The 21,090-nt window shown below is 47.5% G+C and overlaps 1 protein-coding gene and 1 non-coding gene across 6 annotated transcripts in view; one reads left to right on the top strand and one right to left on the bottom strand.

Annotated features, from left to right (window-relative positions):
• Window positions 1–1,481, top strand: part of CDH3 (cadherin 3) — a 117,806-nt gene extending 116,325 nt beyond the window's left edge. For all 5 annotated transcript variants that reach the window (XM_070388111.1, XM_070388110.1, XM_070388114.1 and 2 more), the window contains one exon: window positions 518–1,481. In XM_070388111.1, coding sequence (XP_070244212.1) covers window positions 518–727 — 210 coding nt within the window. In that variant the 3' untranslated portion in view covers window positions 728–1,481. The remainder of the gene's footprint in view (window positions 1–517) is intronic.
• A 2,166-nt stretch (window positions 1,482–3,647) lies between these two features.
• TRNAG-UCC (transfer RNA glycine (anticodon UCC)) lies at window positions 3,648–3,722 on the bottom strand. Its single transcript has one exon. It is a non-coding gene; the product is annotated as a tRNA-Gly (tRNA).
• Between the last annotated feature and the right edge of the window lie 17,368 nt (window positions 3,723–21,090).

Here is a 21,090-nt window from a genome sequence, read left to right as displayed (position 1 = left end):
GGGGGGGCTTCCAAGGTGGCACTGCAGGAGACATAAAGAGACGTGAGTTCGATCCCTGAGTCGAGAAGATCCCCTGGAGGAGGGCATGGCACTCCACTCCAGTATTCTTGCCTGGAGAATCCCATAGACAGAGGAGCCTGGCAGCCTATAGTCCATGGGGTTGCAAAGAGTCAGACACAACTGAAGCTACTTAGCATGCATTTTTGAGATGAGGGAAACAAAGGCATGGAGACTTTAAGAGGCTTGCCCAGGTCTACACACTCGTGTGTGAAGTCTGACTTCAGAGTCCCCACCCTGATCCGCTGGCCTGTGGCGCTGAGCACTCGCTCTCAGCTGGGCCCTGTGCTAAGGATTTATGTGCATTTCGTGTTCAACCTTCAAAACCTTAAGGGAGGGGAGACAGGGCTTCACAGATGAGGAAACGCAGGCTCAGCCAGATGAGTTCACTTTTCTGAGCTCTCGCAGCTGCCCAGTGTCTGGTCCCGCAGCGCCTAACACCCTGCTCTCCATCCCCCAGAACCTGAAGGCGGCCAACACAGACCCCACGGCCCCGCCCTACGACTCCCTGTTGGTGTTCGACTATGAGGGCAGTGGCTCCGATGCCGCCTCTCTGAGCTCACTCACCTCCTCAACCTCTGACCAGGACCAAGACTACAACTATCTGAATGAGTGGGGCAGCCGCTTCAAGAAGCTGGCGGACATGTACGGCGGGGGCCAGGATGACTAGGACTCCCTAAACGCCGGGCTGCAGCAGCGTCTCCAAGGGGTCACTATCCCCACGTTGGCCAAGGATTTTGCAGCTTGTTGAGAATTGGCCTTAGCAACTTGGAGGGAAGAGGCCTCGAAACTGATCTCAAAGGGGCAGGTCTCTATGCCTTTCAGAATGGAGGAACGTGGGCAGTTTGATTTCAACAGTGAGCACCTCTTAGCCTAAACCAGGGCTGCCCAATTTCTGGGAGTCTCCTCGCTACCATAAAATGCTCAGCGCTGGGTCCTGGGTCTTGACTGACTCTGACTTTCCCATGATGGCTTTTGCTCTTCATGAGCAAAAAAAAGAGATGGACCCTTCTCCTTAGTAAGAGGCCTCTTACCACAATCTGCGTTTTTTTTTTTTTAATGCTGTTTTCAGAAAGTGAGAGGCAGGTCCTCAACCACCCCCTGGAGCGCTCCAGAAGCCCAGGCGTGCCCTCACGCATTTCTCTGTGGTCTCTTGGCCCCCAGGCCTCCTGTTTGATTGGATAACTGCATTTTTATACTGAGCACGTCTAGGTGGTCCTTTATTTTTTATTTTCCCTATCGAGTGCTGTAGATGAAGAGTGATGACAATCCTGTAAATGTACTAGAACTTTTTTATTAAAGGAACTTTTTCCCAGAGGTGGCAGGGGAGTGAAGTTTTGGGGGTTTTTTAATAGTTTTGTTGACGTATAATTCACATATCATATTCGCTCATGTAAAGTGTACAATTCAGTGGTTTTCTAGAACTTGCGGTTGTGTGGAGTTGTGCTTTTATCCCTGTGGGCTTCACCCCAGCTTCCTCCTGATAGTAGTGGAAGCTCAGGATGTGTTTACAGACCTGGGAGGAGGCAGACGTCAGCTCGCCGACCTACAGATGAGAGCTGCTGTCCCTGTGTGAGAACCATTAACTTCCTTACTCCTGACCGAGCCGCACCACAACTGCAGTACTGGGAGATTTCCTCTTTTCTGGACCAGCAGTATGGGGAGATTTCCTCTTTGTGCTGTGGGCTCTTTGTTGAAAGGCAGGATGTTTGCAGGGTGGCAGGGGTGGGGGAGGGTGGGGTCCAGCTCTGCTACTTCCTAGCAAGTTGCTTAACCTCTACCTGCCTCAGGTTTTTCATTTGTAAAATTGGGAGTTTCCATGGAGATGAAGTGAATTCATATCCAGCACATAGCAGGTGCTATCCGTGTTCATTGATAACAGCCACTGTTTAGTCAATACTTTTTAGATCCAGACAGCACTTAACTTCCAATTATTTCCTTTCAACAAATCCTCACAATCACCCGCTGAGGGAATCTTCCTCATTTTAAGAATGGCCTCATTTTATTTTTTTGTTAAATGACACCTGTTTGTCACCAGAATCAAGCCAGAAAATTAGAGAACTCACCCAGGATGTCAATGAAATTAGAACATTCCTGGCAACAACAGGGCACAGATGGCAGGATGAAGAGGCAGCAGGAATTCCACATGTGCCCTTGTTAAAGCAAAGTTTTAAATTTATCTTTACAATGAACTAGAAGAAAAGAATCTGAAGTGCAGCCGCGAAGATCACTGAAGTGGAAATAGATGTCTCCTTCCTGCGAGAGAATGACTGATTCTGTAAAGAAATGGTACTCCAGGGGGCTGTCCCTGGACCAGCAGCCTCAACACCACTGCCGAACCAGCAACTGCAAGCAAGCGGGACCCTACAGTCTCATCTGACAAGCCTTCCAGGTGATTCTGATGCCCACGCAATTTAAGATTGAGACTCTGAAGAGTCCTAAAGATTGAAGGCAGGAGGAGAAGGGGATGACAGAGGGTGAGATGGTTGGATGGCATCACTGATTCGATGGGCATGAGTTTGAGCAAGGTCCGGGAGTTGGTGAAGGACAGGGGAGCCTGGCGTGCTGCAGTCCATGGGGTCACAGAGTCAGACACGACTGAGTGACTGAGTTGACCCTGAAGGGTGAAGCTGTGGGTGTCCTGAAGCCTCAGACTCTGGATGGGGAAGTTTAAAGGGAACAAAGTCTGATAAGAAAGTGTCTCACCCACCCTAGGTCCACAGTGCCTCAGCCCACACTCCTGGCTGCCTCCTGTCTCTCCCTGGAGCTGCAGCCTCTGACTCCCTCAACCTCAGCGTCCCCCCTACCAGGGCCCTGCAGCTCTTGCTGATAAGGTTTTGTGGGAAGGATTAAGTGTCTCAACTAGCAAACACCTGCTGCCCATTATCTTAAACTCCTCTCTGAGAAGCCTGAATAAAGCCTGAAACCCTGTATCTTTGCTGAGTCTAATAATAAAACCAAGCAGCCACTGTCCAGGCTGGCCTTCCTCCTCTGAGATTTTTTGGAGAGGGAGTGAAGGAGCAAAATCAACCTTTCCTAGCCAAGCCTGCTCTCTGCAGTAGATCTGGATTCCCTTGGCAATGGAACTGCCCTGCAGCCTCTGAGTGATCTGGAAAGAAGGATCCTGGGCTCTGTGATGGGGATGGATGTTATGTCACCCTCTCACTTGGGACCTGTGTCTCTTCTGCAAAATGGACTCTGGTCTTTAGGACCTATAATAAGTCAGAATATTTGCAGCTAGTGACTCACCAGGGCCAACCACTCAGTGAATGCTAGCTGTAGATAACCAGTGTGGCCAGCCAAACCAGTGGGGACTACTTGAATGTTGGCCTTTGCACACACTGAATGTTAATCCTTCACATTTTGATGTGCAACAGTAGAGCATGCATCCTTCCATCCTTTACTTCCCCCACCCTCCAATCCACTACACAATCCAATCCACTACAAGCACATTTTGCATTGTATCTTTTCTAACAGGATGTGCAATGAGACATTGCCTTCTTGTCTCCAACACATCTAACTCATCATGGATGAGTTAGCATGGTATTTTTTGTTTGTTTAGCCATGCCATGCAGCATGTGAGATCTTAGTTCCCCAGCCAGGGGTTGAACCTGGGCCCCCTGCAGTGGAAGCACAGAGTCTTAACCACTGGACACCACCAGGGAAGTTTCATGTTAGCATGGATTTATGGACAGGGAGGTCTGGTGTGCTGGAGTCCATGGGGTTGCCAAGAGTCAGACACAACTGTGCAGCTGAACTGAACTGACTGAGTCTCACTGCCACCCATGGGCACTAGTGATTGTTTTTTGCCCGTAACAGTGTTAAAATAAATTCCCTGGAACATCCATCTCTGCAGACGCCTCAACACCAGTCCTCCAACACCTGCAGAGAAGTGAGGGGGGCCCATGGTCCTGGTTGGGATCAAGGCTGCCTGATTCTGAGTGAAGGTCCAGGATGATGGGTTGGTGCTGAAAGGACTCCTCAGGCTCATTCTGTTAAATGATTTCCCCTCCAGACTTAAAGCCGAAGTTGCAAAACCCTAGTCTAACCAAAAAAAAGATAAAACCATGGGAAGAAGGGATCAGTTTGCTTGGAGACTGGCCTTTGGCCTTGTCCTCCCAATGCTTCTCCTTAAGAACCCAAATGCAGAGCATTGTTAAAATCTGCCCGTCATTTTTCAGATGGGAAAAGATAGAGGTTCCGAAACCAGGCACTCCCCAAGATCCCTCCAGTGGAGCTCAGACGGACAGAGCCCAAGACTCACTTCTCACCGTGCCTTTTCCCTGGCACCTGACCATCTTTTTTTTCCCTCCCAGAAAGGCTGCTGATAGGACCTGTATCACCAGGCAGGCTTTGCCCCAGGCCTGGAGGGGCCCAAAGGGATGGCTGTCATCCCTGGAAGGTTGGCAAGTAGCCGAGGCCTCGAATTCCTGGCTTCCTATGGTCCTAGACATGGACCTTCCTAACCACAAGCCCACACAGGGATGCAGCAAGAAGACCCAGGTAGGGAAATGCTGAGGGCTGGCCAGTAAGGAAGGGGCCCTGAGGTCAGCCAGGCAACAGTCCTGTCATTGAAAGGGTGGGGTGGTCACCCTGGGAAGCTTCTCGGGCAGCCCACACCCTGCGTGTTCAGTTCCAGATTCACCCCATGCCTTGTAGCTAAAGGCAGAGCCTACCTCTCACCTTCCACTAAAGTACTCCCATCAGGGAGGCATGATTCAAGGCACAGGTTCAAATCCCAGCACCTCTAGGAGTGACCCCTTAGGTTAATCACTTAAACTTTCTGTGCCTCACTTTTTATCGACTGGAAGATGTAGGAGTGAGTTAATATCTGGAAAGTGCTTAGAAGGGTTTCTGGCACTGGAGTAGGTGTTGTTCTCATCACTACAGTGGTGGTAGTTGAGTTACTGGCAGGGCCAGTTACCTCCACACTCAAACCTTGGATGGAGACTGCCCTTCCATAGCTGTTACTTCCCTGGAGGCACTTCCTCTATGAAGCCAGCAGAGGGCACCATTCACTCAAACCACAGCATGGCCAGCGCCACTCAACCTGGTCACTGAGAGGGAACTGGGGGTGGAACAGTCACACTGGCTGCCATGTGGCAGGAACTGCCTTGGACACTGTGATGGTGATAGTGATGATGAGAGTGGTGGTGGCAGTCATGTTTATCGGGCGATGACTGGCCAGGCCCTTCACATGCGTGTAGTCAGTTATGTACATTCTGACACCAGCAACCATGTGTGGGGTTTTCTTTTTTGAAAAATTGAGCATCAGAGATATTAACAAATATACAGAGCCAGGAAGTGGTCTTCTTGATTCCCTAGTATTACAGGCGCTTTTTTTAACTAATAAGAAAAAAATTTTCAGCTTCGTTGGGAGTATGAGCACAGGCAGGCAGTGGAGGAGACCCTTCAGATATGGAATAGCCTCCCCTCCTGCTCCCGCCATGACACAGCTGGCCATACCTGATCCTGAGACTCTAAAGTCCTGACACAGAAATTTCCAACTGCTTCTGGGGCATGTGGGACATCACCCCAGAGCTTTTTTATTCATTAATTTAACAACTATTTATTGAATGTGTGTTCTGTGCCAGGCTGTGCAACCTGTTCTAGGTTGCAGGGAATACAGAAATGCAGAAAATGAAAGAGTCCAGTCCTAATATATGGGGCAGGGAGTGGCACTGGGGAAAAAAATGTGTGTAGGGTCCACATTTGAAAAGACCCTGAGGCTGGGAAAGATTGAAGGTGGGAGGAGAAGGGGATGACAGAGGATAAGATAGTTGGATAGCATCACCAACTCAATGGACATGAGTTTGAGTAAACACCAGGAGTTGGTGATGGACAGTGAGGCCTGGCGTGCTGCAGTCCATGGGGTCACAAAGAGTTGGATACGACTGAACAATTGAACTGAACTGAACTGAGGATCCACATACCATATAAGTTGAGGTCATAAACTGTTAAATAAAAGATCCTCTCTTCCTACATGGACAAGCATGTCTTCATAGCTATCTGGAAGACCAGGTTTTAATCTGGATTCCCAGACACGTAGGGTACTAGGTGGGCAGAGTTAGCCCCCAGCCCAGGAGTGGCAGTCAGCTTGCCACTCTCCTCATCCCAGGCTCCATCCTATACCATGAGGGTCCTTGTGCACACGTGTGTGTGTGTGTGTGTGTGTGTGTGTGTGTGTGTGTGTATTCCCCAGCCCACCTGTCCAAGCTCAGTCTACTGATCTAGAGTAGCCTTCCACTGACCTTGGGCCTGGGAGTACACCCGGGCTGTGCTGGCTTCCCTCAGGACAGGTGTGGGGAGGGCCTGGGACCATTTGTGCTGGGCAGAGTGGGAGACAGGTTCTAGGAGTCACAGCTCCATAGCTCCTTAGGAAGGGCAGGGAGGCCCAGAGCAGGGCCTTCCTGCCCAGCCCAAGGGCCATCCTGCTGACATTCAGTGGGAGACAGACTGTAAACAAGATGAATCAGTAAAATAGAACAGTGAAAGGTGAGGCTATAGAGGAAAGTAAAGCTAGGATCAGTTCAGTTCAGTTGCTCAGTCGTGTCCGACTCTTTGCAACCCCATGGATTGCAGCATGCCAGGCTTCCCTGTCCATCACCAACTCCCTATGATGGGTGTAGGAAATAAGGGGCTGGAATGAGTGTTTGATTCTAGTAGTCAGAAAAGGCCTTGCGGAGAAGGGGTCATCTGAGCAAAGAATGAAGAATACTGGGGAACAAGTATGCAGCTATGTCTAGGAAAAGTTGCGAATGCTAAAGCCCTGAGGCCGGAGTGCTAGGGGAACTTCAGCTGAGTCCCTCAGGGAGGCTGCTGGAGCAGAGGGAGGAGCCAGAACGCAGTGGGAGATGAGATTGGAAGGATACGAAGTGGGGCCCAAGTGCCCAGTCCTGAGCCGCCACCTCCACACCCAGCCTGCAAGCTGAGATGAAGGCAAGGCCTGATCCCAGCAGCCCTGGAAAAGCCGACTCAGCAGCCTCGCCTCCATCCCAGAGTCGGCGAAACCTGATTCCTCCTCTGCTCCATTCTCAGCCACCAAGAAGGCGGCCTGGACCTGTCCAGGCCTGTGGGCAGCTGCAGAGTTGGCAGGCTGGAGCAGCAAGATTCTTCTCTGTCGGGGGCCCCTGAACTGAGGGAAAGGAGCTGTCACAAAGAAGCCCCGGGTCTGGGGGCACAAAGCCCTAGTGAAGAATAGAGCCCCTAGAGATCACAGAGGCGAGGGTGTGGCTCACCAGCCTCCTTTCCCCCCAGACCACACCTCTCTCCAAGGGCTAACAGCAGGCCAGTGTGAGGCGATATGTGAAAAGCACTCAGTGCTCTGCCAGACAGGCAGTTGGGGCTCAATAACTGGTAACCGCCACCACCACTGTTGTTGCTGCTTGTTGTTAGACCTTCTGCAAGGCCGGGTGGAGTCCAGCCCTCAGCTGCCTCAGCATTCCTGTGCCCACTGCCCAGCACGCGGCAGGGGTGTGACGGGCCTGGAGAGGAATCTGAGAGGGGATGGGTGGGTCAGGAATGCCTGGGCTCACTTCCATCCATTCCCGTCCCACTGCCTTCCAGTAAACCAGGGCCAGCCAACAGGGCAGTGGAGGGCAGGCCTGTTGTACCCTGGAGCCTGACAACCCAGGGCTTCCGGTGAGGCAATACTAAGTAATTTCGGGAATTACTACTTTTAGAGCGGCTGTGAGTTATGTACATGTACTATGTGTAAGATGATACCCTGACTGACATTTCACTGCAAATCAAAACCAGAGTTTAAAATGACCCAGCAGGCTCTGCAGGATCTGACCCCATAGCCCCGGGACCTCTCCTCCCACTGCTGTCCCCTCACCACTGCTCTGGCTAGTCAGCCTCCTGTTCTTCTCAGGATTGTGCAGGCTGGTTCCCACCTTGGGGCTTTTGCACTTGCTGTGCCCTCTGCCTGGCATGCCCCTCACCCCAGGTATCATGGCTCCTCACCTCCTTCAGGCATCACCCAAATGTCCACTGGTCAGAAATTCTGTCCCACTTCAGAAGTACAACCCTGCCCCCACCCACTACACCTTATTTTTCCATAGTATTTATTACTTCTCACTGTACCGAACTATGGGGCTTCCCTGGTGGCTCAGATGGTAAGGAATCTGCCTGCAATGCAGGAGACCTGGGTTGGGAAAATTCCCTGGAAAGGAGAATGGCTGCCCACTCCAGTATTCTTGACCAGAGAATCCCCTGGACAGAGAAAATATATTTTATCCATCTGTCCTCTGCCCTCCCAAACCCCCATTTAATATAAGCTCCATGAGAACAGGGATTTTTATTTCTTTTTTTCATGCTACATCTCCAGTCCATGGAATAGTTCCTGGAACATTGTAGGTATTCAATAAATGTTTGTCAAATAAAGGAATAAAGGTGCTTTACAGTCCTCAAGGAAGGTTTTATAAACTACCTCCCCGACCATGTGGCAGGCAGGATCTTAGTTCTCTGACCAGGGATGGAACCCATGCCCCCTGCACTGGAAGTGTGGAATCATGACCACTGGACCACCCAAGAAGTCCTCTATAATTTCCCTTTTGGAAGTGAGGAAGCTGAGGCCCAGGGAGGCAAGGTAAGTCACCCATGGTCATGCCCAGATGGTAAGCAGCAGAGCTGAGAGAATCCAGGGATGCCACTTGTAACATTGCCTTTTTTTTTTTTAATCTCATTTAACCCTGCAGCAGTCTTGGGGTGCTTATGTTCATACCATCCTACAGACTGAGGCTAGAGAGAGGTGGAAATGAAAGATGGTGCTGGTTCTGTCTGTTCTGACCAACTCCCAGAGTGTAGGCTTCAGGCCTGTGTGGGATGTGAGAGGGTGTTGGGTGATGTGTGAGCAAGGTATTAAAGTCTAATGTGATCCTGAATCATACACAGAGAAAGTCATTCCGTTTTCAGTTTTCTTTCAATCTTTTTTCTGCTTGGGTCAAGGAAAGAGTCCTCTTTTTTGTGCTTAGCAAGTCTTCAGTGACTTTAATCTTTATGGTTCTCTCTCTTAACCAGAGAAGCAAGGCCTAGAAATTAATGACACTGTTCCATCATCATTGTATTTATTTTCACCTTAGTTATGGCAAAGGATGCTGGTTTTTCATTTACAACATTGTTAGTTTTTCATTTAAAATAAGTTTTTCTAAGTTTTAAATAGTGAGTCCATTTTAAAAAACAGTATTAAGTAAGGATTAGCGAAGGTGGAACTCGGGTATGCCGTAAACATGTATGCAAGCGTACACATGTGCAGGAAGGTGGTACTTCAAAGAATAAAGCTCCAAAATTGAAATCCACGCTCTGCTTTTTATCTTATATGTTCTTTCAAAGAGTAACACTTTCTTTGTTGAGGAGGGCATGGGGGGGAATTTACAATCCAGAATATAAAAGAAGAATTAAGTGCTAATCTGAGCATTAATAGTTGCCTATGTTCAGGGAAGAGTGGGAGGGAACTTTAGGGGCTGGAGAAATCTGAGAAGACTTCCTGAAGGAAGAGGCTCTTTAAATTGTCCTTAAAGGATACATGGGAGTTGGATGAAGAGGCTAAAAGAAAGGAGAGGGCCATGCTTTCCTTTGCCATTGACTTGTACAGATGAGAAAACTGAGGCATAGAGAGAAATGTCTAGGAGAGCCCAGTCTGGCTCAGGTCTCAGGATCTTGTTCTGGGAGAACCCAATGAAGTAGAAAATAAACTAAGTCAAGCTGGGAGGGATGGGGATGACAAGAGAAGAAGCTCTGGGTTTGAGTGTTGATGAAGAGCCACAGTGAACTTTGGGTAAGGGAGAAGCTGCCGAGACTAGTAGATAGCTCAACAGAGTGCATAAGAGTGTGAGCTCTGAAGCCCCAGAGCCTGAGTTCAAGTCATTCTCTGCCATTTGTGACAAGTTATCAGTTTCTCTACCTGTAAGATGGGGATGATGGGGGTACCTACCTCACAGAGTTGCTGCAACAATCAAATAAGTTAATTCATGTAACACACTTAAAACAGCATTTAGCACATAGAAATACTTGGTAAGTATTAACCTTATAGTTAATGTTAATACTATTGTTGTTGTTATTAACTATAAAGTGAGCTAGAAAAAAAGAGATTAGAGTCAGGGAGGCTGATCCAAAGGCTGCCTGCCACTTCTGTGCCTCAGTTTCCCCATCTGAATCAGCTGCTCACTGGGGTTCTCCTCACTAGCTCCTTGGTTCGAGAGCCCATGAAGTGCTGGAAAGAACCACTGCCAGAACTTGGTACCTGCCTCATCATTCAACAAATATTTGTTGGACCCTACTGACTGCCAGGCCCTGGAAATACATGGAAAAACAAGACAGCCCCACCCTGTGCATCCCTTATAAAGCTCCAGACTGAGGGAAGAGACCAGGAAGAACCAGGCAATTACAGGGTAGGTGATCTTAGTCTGACGTGATGTGGAGTCAGGGAGGCTTCCTGGAAGAGGTGACATCCGACCTGCAGTTTGCTGTGGGCTGGAGATGGAGATCAGGAGGAGCAGCGTGTGCTCAGGAGGGGAGAGGCATGACCCAATTGATACTCTAGAATGATCCCTCATGGATGTGTTCTAAATAGACACATGTTTACATGCAAAATTCCAGGTGGACAAGGCCATTCACTGCTGTTGCATTGTCTGTAAGAGCAAAAGATTGGTCACAGCCCTTAGTCCATCAGTGAGTGACTGCATAAATAAACTGTGTCATGTTCACTGCCTGGAGACCAGGAGACAGGAAGAACCAGGCAATTACAGGGTTGGTGATCTTAGTCTGACCTGATGTGGAGTCAGGGAAGGTTTCTACAACTGAAATATTCTACAACTGAAAACAAAAAAGAAAAAAAAAAGAAAGCTCTTTATGCAAAAATGTGGAAAGATCCATAAGATATCTTGTCAAGTGAAAAAACAAGTTGGAGAACAATGTGGAATGTGTGCTACCTTTTGTATAAAAAAATGAGGAAAATGAGACTACATGAATTTTTTATGTAAATTTGCGGAGAGAAACTGTAGTACAACCCTGTGCAATAGAATTTTTTTTGATGATGAAAATGTTCTGTATTTCAGGTGACTAACACAGCAGCCACTAGCCACAGATGACACTTGAATTGTAGCTAATGTGACCAAGGAACATAATTTTTAACTTAATTATTAAATTTAAATCTAATAGCCACATGTGGCTAGTAGCCACCGTATTGGACTGCAAAGCTCTAGAAAAATATAAAGAATCTCCTAACAGTAGTTAGTTAACTGCTGGGAGAGCGCTGAGAATTAATTAGTTGGACAGCTGACAGGAGTGGGAGGGACAGTTGTACTTCATACCTTTTTTGTGTTGTGTGATTTTTTTTTTGTTTGTCTTTTGTTTGGTTGGTTTGGTTTGATTTTTTTGGCCACACAGTGAAGCACATGGGATCTTAGTTCCCCAACCAGGGATTGAACCCGTGCCCCCTTCTTTGGGAGTGCAGAGTCTTAACCACTGGACCACCGGGGAAGTCCTCCTGTTATTTTTAAACTAGGTGAATGCCTTACCCATCTCAAAAGTTAGATTTAAAAAAATGAAATTGAGGAATGAGGCAGCGAGGCAGAGCCCTCAGGCTATCTGTGTGGAGAATGAACTGGAAAGGGAGAAAGAGAGAAAGGGGAGACCCGATGTATCAGTCAGGATGCTGGCAAGAAACAGAGACAAACTCAAAAGATCAAGTGTGCAGCGCTGGTGCAGGTACTGTTCACAGTGTGGTGGGCAGGGTTGCAAGGTTTCTTAAGCTCAGCACTGTTGACTTGTGGGAGGGATAGTTCTTTGTCGAGGGGTGAGGTGGGGGCTGTTCTGTGCATTGTAAGATGTTCAGCCGAATCCCTGGCCTCCCCCCATTAGAAACCAGTGGTGCCCTTCCCCAGCTGTGACAACCAAAAACCTCTCTTAGGATTGCCAGATGTTCCCAGGGAGGGGCACAGTCATCCCTGGTTGAGAATCACTGGGCTCCATCACCAGTATGGGATAGCTGGACACCCCTGGGACTAGCAGATAGGAAGCCATCACCACCCTTAGGTCTGATGGGACATAGGACAAGGGGAGGAAATGACTTTTCACGCCCCAGTGAGAGCTGGAGCCGCAGTAGAGGGTCCACATGACAGGAGCTGTGGCCGTAGGTTGTAGAATGCAGCCACTGCCAAACCTCAGCTGGCAGGGACGGGAGAGGGGAGTCTGAACCACTCTCCTCCCAGCCCCATCTCTTATGAGTTCCTTGCTGGAAGCCAGAAGGCAAGAATCTGGGGCTGGTGCTGGCCATACAGACAGGTCGGGCTTCTGGAGCACAAAGCAGGGGTAGAAACAAGAAGAGTGCATTTGTGGGCAAAGAGGAACCAGCGAGCATAAAAGGCACTATTGTTGTCTGATTGGGGGTGAAGGTGGCTGGGACAAAGGTTGAGGGGTGGGGTGGACAGAAGTGGGTAGAGGGAATTCCCTGGCGGTCCAGCAGTTCAGACTCCACACTTTCCCTGTGAAGGGTGTGGGATTTGATCCATGGTTGGGAAACTAAGATCCTGCAACCTGCATGGCACAGCCAAAGAAAAAAGAAATGGGTAAATTCAGGGATCTTTGGAAGGATTCCATGGCTGATCAGATGTAGGCAGTGAGCAAGAGGAAGGCATTAAGGACACGATATTCAGGTTTCTGCCCTGGGCAGCTGGGTTGATAATGGTGCCATTTTCTGAAATGAAGACGAGCAGAGGAGTAGGTCAGAGAAGGGCAATGGTGAGTTTTGTTCTGAACTTGCTTGTATTTTTGAGCACTTTGAGGTGCCCATTGGACGTGGAAGTGGAAATGTTCAGGTGCAGTAGGGTTCTACAGGTGTGGAGTTCTGGAGAGGGTTCTGGGCTGGCTACAGGCCAGGGGCCCCTGAAAGGTAGGGGGCCTTGGTGCCAGCTTCTCAGCATCTGTTCTGCTTCCTTCTAGAGATGGGAGAGGGAAGTCACCACCAGCTGGAGAGGAAGGAAGAGGAAGAGTGAAGGAGAAGTGGTGACCCCTTATCATGAAGGGAACCCACATCCTGTACTTCATATCCCTCTTCTCCTCCCATGGGTGGTTTACTGGAGAGAAACAAAAGCTGAGGGGTGAGGCCTGAGCACAGGCCATGAAAGAAATAGCTTCAGGGCCCTTGTGTATATCACTTCATGAGCTGCCAGGCAGTTGTGGGCGGTGGGGTGGAAGAGGAATAAGTCACCCCATCGACCCCTGGCACTTCCTGGAAGCTGGGGATGGAGGAAGCTGTGAGCCACTGGACCTGGGGTCCTGAAGCTGTGAGAGCACCCCATCCTGGACAACCCCATGAGAGAGGTTTCAAACAAGAACAGTTGAATCACTGTGGATGACATGAGGCCAATGAGAACTCCAAAAGAAAATGGTAGTCAGTAAAGCTATCAGCAGCAACAACCCCTCATCTTATGAAATTTCTTGGGAGTTTTTGAGAATTCCCTGGTGGTCCCATGGTTCGGACCCAGCACTTTCACTGAACCCAGGTTAATAACATTCATTGTGCCATATCAGGAGGCTGTTTTTACCCCCATTTGACAAGAAAATCAGAGCTAAGAAAGGTACGAAACTTGGCTGGGCCTCCAGTTCAAGGTTCATCCTCAGTCCACCTCTGGGCCCAGCACATTAGCTTCCCTTCCAGGGCATCTTCCTCCTCCCTCTGCCCCTGGCCCTGCCACTCCCTCTGGGCCAGATTCTCCCCTTCCTCCTCCTTCTCCTGAGATCTCCCCACTCGTTAGTCCCTCCTCTCCATTTATGTCTGTATGGAAACAAAAGTCAAGATTGGTTTTGGTGGACTGCACTTTACCATCCTTGAGAATTATTTTAAATGTTGATCTCATGTATTGTTTCTGTTAAGGAAAAAACAATAAAAGCAAGTCATTTCACTTTAATATGTCTCTCTATTTCCCCCTAGTAATTCCGTTGACCTTCATCCTAATCAACAAGCATATTGGGTTACTATTGCTCCCGCCGCCTGGGGTTAGGAGCAGGTTTATTTTTCCAGCGATATTAGACAGCTCAGCTCAAGAATAACTTCAGGGAATAACTTCCCTGGAATAACCAGGGAATAACTTCAGGGGTTTGGATTGTAAGTGTTTGAGAGAGCTGCTTATACACGTACCACCGCCCTCCCCCAACCCCAGTCTCTCTGTGCCCACCCGTTTTGTTGCTTAGACAATTGCAGTGGCCCTTAAGCGATGCTGCCTCCCAGGACTCCTCCCCCATCTGTGCCAGGGTCACCTTCCCAGAACACAGATCTCATCACGTCCCTTCTCTGATTAAAGACTTCTGTTCCGTTCCCATGACCTACTAGATGAAGTCCAAGTAGCATGTCATGTGATGCCCTCCAGACCCTGGCCTCAGTTGACCTTACAGCCTTAATCCTGCCCACCCCTCAGCTCTGCCCCACAGAGCTTGTAGGGTGGGCAGGTCCCACAAGCCGCGCAATATCTTTTTAGGATGCTGGCTTTCCCATTGCCTCACCTTTGCTTGGGCCTTTTTCCCCCATCAGGGGTATCTTACTTCTCCTCGACTCTGCACTCCCTCCGCCCCTCAAATCTGATCAATTCGTGCAAGCATTTCCTCTGCAAACCCTTTCTTTCACAATCCTGGAGTCTCAGAGTTAGTTGCTTTCTTGACACTGTTCCTTCCTCTAGTAGATTTCATCAGAGTCCAGCGCTTGTACTAGGCTTCATGTTTTACTCTCCAGTTAGAGAGTAAGCTTACTGAGGGTCTCTGCCTGATCATCTCCAACCCGCACTCATCCCTGGCACTGAATGCAGTACCTGGGACCAGGCTGGTGCTGAGAAATTGCTGACTTAAAATCCAAGACCTTCTCTGAAACCCATCTTTCCGATTCCTGGCTGGTCCCTCTCTCAAAGCCACTTTGCCTCTCCTTTAGCCTACAAGTGACTTGGTTATTGCCCTGATGACATTTCTTCCAGGAAGTCTTCCAGGTTTGGCATCTACCTTAATGTACTCATCACCCTGGATTGTAAAAGCTTCCATCTCCCCCACCAGTCTGAGGATGACTTGAGGGAAGGGGTTGTGAATCTAGCCAAGGGCGGGTACCTAGGGGTGGTTCATAATTACACAGCACTTTCCTCACCAACTGTTCGCTTTTGTTTGTTTTTTTTCTGGCTGTGCTGGGTCTTGGTTGGGGCACACGGGCTTTCTCTAACTGCGGTACAAAGGCTTGTCATTGCAGTGTCCAGGCTTCTCTATTTATGGCATGCGGGCTCTAGAGCACTAGCTCAGTAGTTGCTCTGCAGCTTGTGGGATCTTCCTGGACCAGGGATCAAACCCATGTCCCCTGCATTGGAAGGCAGATTCTTTACCACTGGACCACCAGGGAAGTCCAGCCAAGTGTGTTTTAAATACTTTATGTATATAACCTCATTTATGTGTCAAAACAGACATGAGCTAAGTAGCATTAACCCCAATTTTAGGGAAGGGCAAACTTAAACTAGAGAGATTCTAAACTTGCCCAGAGTCACACAGCTGGGAAGCAGAGGAACAAAGGTTTTAACCCAGGCCATCTGACTCTCATGCTAACTTTTCCCCATGGCACATTATTAATTGTATAATTTAGAGACCAGAAGTGGGGTATGGCACTAAGGAGCCGGGCACACCCTGGGCTCCTGCTCATCTTTCCTCAGGACACAGTCCCACACCAGTCCCGGAGAGTTGCCCAAATGCAAGGGCAAGATCTGTGCTAATAAAGCATTCTCGGTGAGTTGCATTTTAATAAAGACTCATTGTTCTCCTCTGTCCAAGGAGCCGTCCCATTTCCTGCTGCCCCACAGGGAGGTCCTGGGAATGGTTAATAGGGCTTTGCTGTTGAATAACCTCTGGTGTAGCTTCAGTAACAAAAGACCTTACAGCACCAGGCCAGCCGCCAGACCTCTCTCCTTGCTGGTGGGCACAATATATGGCTCAAAATCCTGAAATATGCACATCATTTTTGACCCAGTAATTCCACTTGGAGAAACTTGCCCTAAAGACCTCTCTATACAATTCATCAAAGTCATGTATATAAAGGAGTTCCCCATAACACTGTTTATGAGAATAAACACTGTGAGGAGCCGGTGTGGGGGAGGGGGCGGGAAACCTAGGTCCATCAAAAAGGGAATTAGTTTAATAAAATATAGGCACCTTAGGTAGTGGAAAATTATGCAGCCATTAAAATGCTAGTAGAAATCTGTGTTTATTGATGTGGTAGGTTGTCCATGAACTGCTGTTGAGTAAAAACACAGTTACTAATAGCATAGGTAGAGTAAGGTTGTTTATTTCTGAGGGAAATACAGAAAAGTGGTAACAGTGATTGTCTTTAGGGAGGGGAATGGAGTGGCTGGGGCTCAGAGAGGAAGAATTCCTTTTTAATTTTTAATGCATCTCATATGCTGAGAATTAGATGAATCATAATCCTGGATTCATGATACATTTGTATCATTGGTCTGTGCCTGCCCAGTTTTCAATTTGATTAATTGATTATGTTTAAAAAATTTTTTAATTTATTTATGGCTGTGCTGAATCATCATTGGTTACTGATATTTCTCCTGGCAATCTTGATTCCAGCTTGTGCTTCTTCCAGCCCAGCGTTTCTCATGATGTACTCTGCATATAAGTTAAATAAGCAGGGTGACAATATACAGCCTTGACGAACTCCTTTTCCTATTTGGAACCAGTCTGTTGTTCCATGTCCAGTTCTAACTGTTGCTTCCTGACCTGCATATAGGTTTCTCAAGAGACAGGTCAGGTGCTCTGGTAAATACAAATTAAAACCGCAATAAGATATCACTACATGGCTAAAACTTAAGAGTGCCCACACTGGTGTGGAGCAACTAGAACTCTGATGCACTGCTGATGGCATAACAGCATGGCATAGTCACTTCGGGAAAAACAGTTTGGCAATTTCTTGGAAAGTTAAACATATGGTAACCATCTGATTCGGCGATTCTATTCATAGATATTTACCCAAGAAAAATGAAAACATATGTCCACATAAAGACATCCGAATATTCCCAGCAGTTTTATTCATAATAACCCATAACTGGAAATAGCCCAAATGCCCATTAACTGGTAAATGGATAAACAATTTGTGGTAACTGTACAGTGGAATACTGCTAAGCAAAAATGTATATATGTACCAAATAGATGAATCTCAGAAGTAATTCTGGAAAAGGCAAAACTATCAGAAAAGACAGAAAAGAGCTCAGTGGCTGGAGGGACTAGGGGTGGACGGAGAGATTGTCCACAAAGGGCACAAGGGAAATTTTTGGCATGATAGAAGCTGTCCTATATCTTGAGTTGGGGGGGGTCGATACATACTGTATATGTTTATCAAAATTCACGAAATTTCACACCAGAAGGAGTGAATTTTACTATATGTAGAACATACTTCAGTGTTTTAAAGATAGATGCCCTTCTACAGGCTGGTTCACAGCCTTGTGGCGAATGGGGCTTGTGTAACTCAAAAGCTATGAGCCACGCCTTGCAGGGCCACCCAAGACAGATGGGTCATGGTGAAGAGTTCTGACAAAATGTGGTCCACTGGAGGAGGGGATGGCGAACCACTCCAGTTTTCTTGCCACGAGAAGAACCCCATGAACAGTATGAAAAAGCAAAAGGGTATGACACCAGAAGTTGAGCCACCCAGGTTAGAAGGTGTCTAATATGCTACTGAGGTAGAGCAGAGGACAATTACTGATAGCTCCAAAAAGAATGAAGTGGCTGGGCCAAAGCAGAACTGGCACTCAGTTGTGGATGTGTCTGGTGGTCAAAGTGAAGTCTGAGGCTGTCAAGAGCAATATTGCATAGGAACCTGGGATGTTAGGTCCATGAATCAAGTAAATTGGATGTGGTCAAGCAGTGGATGACAAGAGTGAACACTGACATCTTAGAAATCAGTGAACTAAAAACAGGGGGAAAAGGTTTATGCAAAGAAAAAGAAAGAAGGCTTGAGATCTGTGGATTCTGAGCGGTGAGGAAAGGGAGTTTCCCTTGCTTTCCCTGGAATCAACAGTTTGTAGAACCTCCTTAAAATCTGAGGCCTGAAGCTCTGTCTCTGACTTGCTGGTGATCTTGGGCAAGTACCTTCCCCTCCTGAAAACTCAGTTGTCTTTTTTCCCAGAGAGGGAGAGGAATGCTCTTATAACCTCCAAAAAATGCACAAATATCTTCTGAGGTCTGATTCTCTGAAGGCTACCCACAAAGTGTTATAGATATTCTTTTCAAGTAACAAAAATGTTTTTTAAAAGTTCTTCATGGAGAATTTAGAAGCATTTAGTGCTTTGTAGGTATCAATTCACTTAACCCTCACACCATTCCTAAGAGGAAAGAGTCATTTTTACCTCCATTGTATTAAGAAGGAAACCTAGGCACCTAGAGATTACATATTAATAACTTAACAAGATCAGCACAGGTCAGTATCCCTGGACTTGAACCCAGCCCTCTCCTGCCAGGGCCCAAGCTCTTAACCATCACACAAAATCAAATGATGTTTCTTAGATTTATAACATCATCAGGGTCCAAGTCAGAAATGACCATGCTTTTATCCAGTTCAGTTTTTCAACTGTAGGTCTCCAGAAGTTAGTGAGACTTCAAATCTATTCATTGGGTCAGGATTGTATTTGTTAAAAAATGAAAAAGGGTAAAATAGAGTAAAACAGAAGAAAATAGAATATATCAGAGTATATTGCACACAGGAAAGTAAGTGTTATCTTGTGAAAATTTCAATTTCAGTGTGTGTATGTCCCAGCACAATATAAACGGGAGTCCTGATTGGAAAAGTCTGAGTAACACTGGCTAATCTGATCTGTTTTACAGAGGTTGAGACTGAGGCTCAGGAGGGGAAGCTAACCACCTAAGGTCACACAGCCAGCCTAGATTCTGATGGTCTTTGCTCCCATGGTACTAGCCATTCAATCATTCATTCATTTATTCATTCAGTAGTTATTTACCTTGGCCTGCTTTGATCAGGCTCCACAGTGAACACCAGGAATATTGTGACAAGCAAGCCAGACCAGGCCCTGTCCTCCAGGACAGACCTCCTGTCCTCGGTCTCCTAAAAGGAATTCAAAGCAGCTGATGTGGCACATAATAGCCACCCTTTAGATATATATATATTGCTTATTCTGTGCAATATTGCTTATTCAGACATTGGTCTGAACAGGTACTAGCTCACTTGATTCCTAGACAACCCTACATGTGAGGTTCTACTGTCAGCACCAGCAAACCTGTTTAATAGGTGGGGAAACTGAGGCATGGGGTCAATAACTTGCACATAACTATTAAATGGCAGAGCTCAGATCTGAGCCCAAACAGCCTGTCTCCAGAGTCTGTGTTCTTAAGCACTACCCAATTCTGCTTTTTGGGGGGTTCTGTAGTGTAAACCACAGCCCAGCAACAAGTCTCACCAGGGACAGAGTGGGGGAAGGAGAGGCTTACAAGGGGGGAGACCTTACTGCAAACACAGTCTCAGCATCTATCTTTGTGCTCTTGGCTTTTTAAATTTTATTTTTAAACTTTTAAAAAATTTTCGGTCACATCATGACTAAGTTGTCTACTAAGAGGAACATCTGCAGGGAACCCAGCCTCCAACCCAAGCCCCAGCAGGCACAGGCCAAAACTTGGAATTAAGAGGAAGGAAAGTGGTTTTGGGGGCTCCAAGCTGGACTGGAGCTCCCTGGCTGGCTCTAGAAAGGTGGAGCTCTGCAGAGGGGCAGGGTTCCTGCCCCAGGGAGCAGGCACCAGGCAGACCATGCCCCCCACCTTTTTGAGTTCCTTGGTCAGAGAAGACCACCCTCCCCCAGGTGAGCAGCCTCCTCCTAATGCTGAAGAATCAGGCTATAGCTTAAATGTTAGTTTCTATGTGCCTAGTATCTGTTCACTCTTCTCTAGATGACAGCACCATCATTTTTCTTTAGGGGACCACACCTCCCCTGCTCTTAGTCCATGTGGTCCTAGAAGGCTGATTCCTCTTGCATCATGCCAGGGCTGGACACATGACCTGGTCTTAGCCAATCAGAACCACCTAGCTATCTCTCTGGCCACAGGCTTGGTTCATGTCTTCACATAAGCCAAGTCAGGGCGTAAAAGTGAAACCTGAGACTTGTGCTGTACCTATTGGAAAAGTATGGTATTTAGTGGCTAGGATTGCTAAACTGGTGGGTTAGTAGCCTGTTTCTGCCTTGATAGAAGAATCTAAGAAGAAAATCAACATAGAGGAAAGCAAAGACTGAGCAAGACAGCTCTATGATGACATAATTTGACCACCTGGAGCTATCCATGCCTGAAGTCCACCCATCATGTGCTTTTTAGTATGTAAGCCCTCAAATTTTTTTTTTTTTTCTACTTAGGCTCATATGTTTCTGGAGTTTCTTTAGTCTGCTTTGCTGACTCTAAAGCTCCATACAAAAGGGGCAGCCTCTGATACACATGGTATTCAATAGAAAAGGGGACCCAGAAGTGAGCAGTTCTATTTATACTATATCCCACCTGCGGCATATCATCTGATAGGTGTTTTAACCTTCCTGAGCCTTGGTTCATGTCTTTGGAAAAATGGGTTCCTTGGTGTTGCCTGGGGGATTTGCAAACTGGATCGGGTGACTCCCCTGATCCTAATTAAAATCCTTCAATGGCTCACCATTGCTCCAGAGATGCAGTCCAAGCCACTGAGCATGACTAACATGGCCCCTACCCCGAACCCTACAACACACACTCTCCTTACCTGCCTTCTGGGTCTAATCTCCGCCTCTTTCTCCTCCAGCAAAACCGAATCACCTGAAAATGCTGAGCTCTCCTCCTCTTGCCCAGGCAAACACACTCTGGCTAATTCAACTTAAATGTCACTCCCCCAACAGAGCTTTCCCTGAGCCCCTGTGCCTTCTCTTCATGGGCCTTGTTAATCTTGAATCATTATCACCAGGGCTATCCTCCAACCAGGATCACTGATATGGCTATTCTAGTGGCTAAAATACAGTATTGAAAATTTTTCACATCAGTTGGTAATCA

This window comes from Bos mutus, chromosome 18 (genome assembly GCF_027580195.1).
Source record: "Bos mutus isolate GX-2022 chromosome 18, NWIPB_WYAK_1.1, whole genome shotgun sequence".
Taxonomy (NCBI): Eukaryota; Metazoa; Chordata; class Mammalia; order Artiodactyla; family Bovidae; genus Bos; species Bos mutus.
Note: the sequence above shows the minus strand (reverse complement) of the source record. Positions and strands in the feature narration are given on the sequence as shown.